Source organism: Urocitellus parryii, chromosome X (genome assembly GCF_045843805.1).
Source record: "Urocitellus parryii isolate mUroPar1 chromosome X, mUroPar1.hap1, whole genome shotgun sequence".
In the NCBI taxonomy this organism is placed as follows: domain Eukaryota; kingdom Metazoa; phylum Chordata; class Mammalia; order Rodentia; family Sciuridae; genus Urocitellus; species Urocitellus parryii.
In genome coordinates, this window is record NC_135547.1 from 2558613 (window position 1) to 2563394 (window position 4782).

General features: G+C 53.2%; 1 protein-coding gene across 1 annotated transcript; it reads left to right on the forward strand.

Moving 5' to 3' along the window:
• The first annotated feature begins 2473 nt into the window (after nucleotides 1–2473).
• On the forward strand, nucleotides 2474–4573 carry LOC144250829 (PWWP domain-containing DNA repair factor 3B-like). Its single transcript, XM_077794002.1, has one exon. It carries the CDS (start codon nucleotides 2474–2476, stop codon nucleotides 4571–4573), a length of 2100 nt encoding a protein of 699 aa, XP_077650128.1.
• The last annotated feature ends 209 nt before the right edge of the window (nucleotides 4574–4782 follow it).

Consider the following 4782-nt stretch of genomic DNA (forward strand, 5'->3'; position numbering starts at 1 on the left):
TGTTAAATTTTTGATTTCTTTATATGTCCTGGAGATTAATGCTCTGAGTGCTCAGTCTGAGGTGCCAATGGCAAAGATTTCCTCTCATTATGTAGGCTCCCTCTTCATTGTTTCCTTTGCTGAGAAGAAGCAATTTCGTTTGGTAATGTCACACTTATTGATTCTTGATTTTACTTCTTGTGCTTCAGGCATCTTGTTACAGAAGTCGGTCCCTAAGCCCACATGATGGAGAGTTGGGCCTACATATTCTTGGAGTAGATGCGGGGTCTCTGGTCTGATGTCTAGGTCCTTGATTCTCTTTGAGTTGAGTTTTTTTGGCAGGGTGAGATAGGGGTTAAAGTTCATTCATGGGTTTCCAGTTTTCCCAGCACCATTTGTCTGAAGTAATCCATTCATGGTGAAAAATGTAAATGAGGAATAAAACGCGTTTGTGCAATGGATAGAACTAGAGGGTTTCCACTGCGTATTTGGGGGTGGAAGAGTAAGAAGAGAAGGATCATGGGAACGATTTCATGGGCTGCCCTACACTTTTCAGTAAGGTTGGAAGTTTCTGTGGTTGAAGTTTGGCATTTACGACAGTGATGCTGGAAAATGGCCCTTCACAAGAAGATGCGTGTCATAATGCTCCTATGATAGGAACTCTGGTTCCACATACCTGAGTGTGAGCGTGTGCCTGAATGTGCAGGTAATATGTTGGAAGCACACAGGTCCTTCCACTAAGAGTGAGTGGCTCGGAAAGTTCTCTCTGATCTGCAGATGGTAACACACATTACGTTTTTTTTTTGGGGGGGGGGGCGGCGGGGAAGAGTAAAAGTACTTTGGATTAGACAAAGGGGAATGAAGGGGAGGGACGGCGTGGGAAGGGAAAGTCAGTAGAAGGAATCAACATAACTTTCCTTTGTTCACATATGAACACAGGACCAGTGCAGCTCCATATTACATACAAACACAACAGTGAGAAGCCATACTCCATGTATGTACGATATGTCAACATACATTGTACTGCCATGTATACCCAAACAGAACAAATAATAAATAAAAAAAAACTCGAGTGAGTGGCTGCTGCATGCTAACCCTTGGCAGACCTTCCTATGCATTTCACGTTCTCAGCAAGCCTGGTTAATGTGTTCTAGAGTCAGACAAACCCCATTTTTTGATTCACACACCCTCCAGCACCCAGACTGATAATAGGAAATCTATGTGGCCAAGGCACATGAGGTCCTGAAAGGTGTAGTTCCTACTCTCCTGCAAGAGAAGCGATCACGTTATACTGAGTGGAAGAAGGTGGGTATATTCTGAAATGCAAGAGATGCAAGAAAATAAATGTGACATCTGCATTATGGGTGACATTAGGACATGGCGTCTGCTGCAGAAGTCATGCATTCCAGAGATGGGGAAGGTAGTCACACACAGTCGGCTTATTTTCCTACCTGTTTTGGGGTTTTCCAGATTAGCATCACAGGGCAACAGGTCGTGGCCATCTGCATTTGGGTGCCCTGGAGTCCCTGGAGGAAGAGTGCAGTTTGGAGGCACGGAGCAGAGTGAAGGTTCTGCAGGTGAGGAGTTGCAGCAGCAGATGTGGGACTGGACCTTCGTGACCCTGGGTAAGCCTCTCCCACAGCCCCCTGTTGCACCTTGCTGTTCGTTCAGACCCTTGTTTTCACGGTAAGAATCACAGATTTGGTATTGGAAGACAGAAGATGTAAACCACGAGACAGCAGTTCAGGCCACAGCTGGAGACCAGAGCCTGAACCAGTGTGTTCTTCCTCACCCCGCTAGGCAGGAAGAACCAGCAGGAGGACCTTCACAAACCCCTGGGTTCCACGTGCAAGCTCTTGAACGTGACATTGCACAAACACCTCCTGCAGGAGGGCAGGGCGGCACAAACCCCTCAGAAAAGAAGAAAATCCGAGGCATTCTCCAGGGGAGAAGCCCCAGGAGCCAAAAAGGCACAGAATGTACAGTTCGAGAAAGGGTACCCTGGCATGACACCCACTTCCTCGTGTGCTTGCTCTTTGAGCTGCACAATCCTTACAATTAGGACAAGATGTTGGATTTGCCTTGTTATGGAGCCCCCCTGACACCTCCAGGGTTTTGTCTGTTTTTCCCCCAAGTACTTTCCATTTATAAACCCTTCTGTGAAGGACGCGCTCTCTGTGTTTCCTTCTTTCATCCCTCAACAATCTCATAGAGCAGGGTGCTTCTACTTGCACGAGAGGAATTTTCCCTTTTGACACTTTTCTGCTTTTCCTTTTGTGAACTCCAGGTTGCTCCTGTATCACCCACAAAAACAAGCAGTCAGCCCAGCACCTCAGGGAGACTCGGGCGGGAAGAGAGCCACTCAAGCTGCCAGCCCTTTGCAGTCCCTGAGGACTGCACGCAGCCTTGGGACAGAACTGCATTAGCAGTGGTTTTGAGAGCCAGGCGTCCTGCCCTCCTCCAATCACCTCCTGACCCCCCAACTCCAACTGCAATGGACACCCAGTATGTCCTATGCTGTTGGAAAGGCCGCTTGTGGCCAGCCAAGGTTTTGTCCAGATCTTGGACTTTGCCGAAATATAAGAGGAGAAGGGTGCTTTCTCTCCAAGTCCAGATCCTCTCTGAAGACCAAAAATTGAGAGTGAAGGGCAAAGACGCAAGGGCGCTGAACAAGTTGGAAATCGAAGCCCTGGCCACCTCAGCCCGGGCATGGTCCAGGGCCACTGTGCCATCGGGGGAGAAAAGAAGGTACAGAAGAGCCCTTAGAGTGGCGCTGGAGATTCTGACTGAGAAAGCCCACTCGGATCAAGGAAGAAAACCCGAGGAGCCAGGGACCCCTAAGGTGCCTGCAGAGGTACTCCAAAAGCCAGCCAGCTCGCCACCTGGCAGAAAGTATCAGAGGCGCAAAGGGCACTTCTGGACTAAGAAAAGGGGACAACGGGGATCCCTGTGCGTGCGTTCAGAGAAGGGGCACGGCCTGCATGGCGAGAATTCCCAGGTGCACACAGCCATCCGCCTGTCTCCAGCTGAAAAGCAAGCAGAGGCATCGCAAGACACCCACGAGCATCCAGATTTCCTGCCTCCTAGTGGAGGTGACCGCCAGGAAGAGGGGGCAGAAGAAGCAGGCCCCTTCGCGCGTCCTCCCGCCGTGGGGGAGGATGCCTGTGCTAAAGACCAACAGCCAGCTTGGTCGCCTCCAGCAAGACTCTTTGCAGCTGTGCCCAAAGCTCAGCACCAAGAGGCGGGGGACACCCGCCCAGAGACCCCGGCTACTTCCCAGGAGACCACTGCCTTCGCAGAGAATGCAGAGGGCCCAGGCGAGGGTGCCTTGGAAGGGATGGCAGCATCCTCCACCGGCTCTACCCCGAGCCTGCGTCGCTCCCTCGGTTTCGCCCACAGGAAAAGGAAGCTCCAGGCGCCGGACCCCAAGAAAGGACTGCGGGGGCGCCCACGCCGTGTGCGCTCCCAGGCGATGAGGGCCGCCAGGGCCAGCACCATAAGGGCTGGCGATCGACCAGCGCGAGGAGCCGCAGCAGGGCCTTCGGCACGCGAGCCCTGCCCTATCAAAAGAGGGACGATGGTCTGGTTCAAGTTTCAGGATCATCCGTTTTGGCCGGCAGTGGTCAAGAGCGTGTGCAAAACCCAGAAGACGGCCCGGGTGCTGTTGATTGAGGCGAACCTGCGCGGGGAACGCAGCGGCATTCGGGTCCCTCTGCACAGGCTGAAGCACCTGGATTGTGAGGAGAAGGAGAAACTCCTGAAGAGAGCCAGCAAGGCCTACCGGCAGAGTGTGAACTGGTGCTTGTCGCTCATTGCCCACTACCGAGAGCGGGTGGGTCGGGGCTCTTTCGTGGGCTCCTTCCTGGACTACTACGCGGCCGACGCCAGCTACCCCATGCGCAAAGCCATCCAAGACGGGGACCTGGACGTCAGTTTTCCAAAGGTGAATTATGCCGACCTGGAAGATTCCGAGGAGGAGACCTCGGTGGGCGTGGGCGGCAAGAGGACCTGCAAGAAGCTGCTCCCCGACCGCAGGAGGGCCGCTCGGGACCGAGCCAACCAGAAGCTGGTGGACTTCATCGTGAAGAAGAAGGGGGCCGACCACCATCTGCTGGACATCGTGAAGGGCAGGAAGCAGTCCCGGTGGCTGACGTCCTTTCTGAGTGAAAGCCGGTACGTGTTCTGCATCGAGACGTACCTGGAGGACGAGGATCAGCTGGATGTCGTCGTCAAGCATCTGCAAGACATCTACGAGCAAACGGACAAGGCCTTGCTCACTCTCATCAGAGGTGACAAAGTGAGATTTCTTCTGGAAGTCCTGCTGCCAGAAGCGATCATTTGTTCAATCGCTGCGCTGGACGGACTCGACTACAAGGGAGCAGAAGAGAAGTACCTGCGAGGGCCACCTGTGCATCCACGGGAGAAGGAACTGTTTGACAAGGACATCTTGAAGCAGATGAGGAAGAGATCCAGGAGAGGCAGAAAGGTGGTCAGGTCTCTTCCCCAGCCCTGCACCTCCGCAGGGGCCTCCTCCTCTCCCCAACCCATCAGGCCGCCCCTCTGTGTGAAAGGAGGCGCCTCACCCCCTCCCTAGGCAGTCCCATATGCTGTGCACCTTCCAGACTTTTGGAAGGTGCACTCTTCATGGTGGATCCATCTCTCTCCCCTTGGTGGATGCCACCTTCAGCCACATTTCTTGTCCCCAAACCCCTCACCCGCTATTTGGCTCAAATACTGCAACACCCTTTGGGAGGCAGAGCTGCTCATATGTTGCTAGAGGAACATAACACCGTTTCTCAGGAC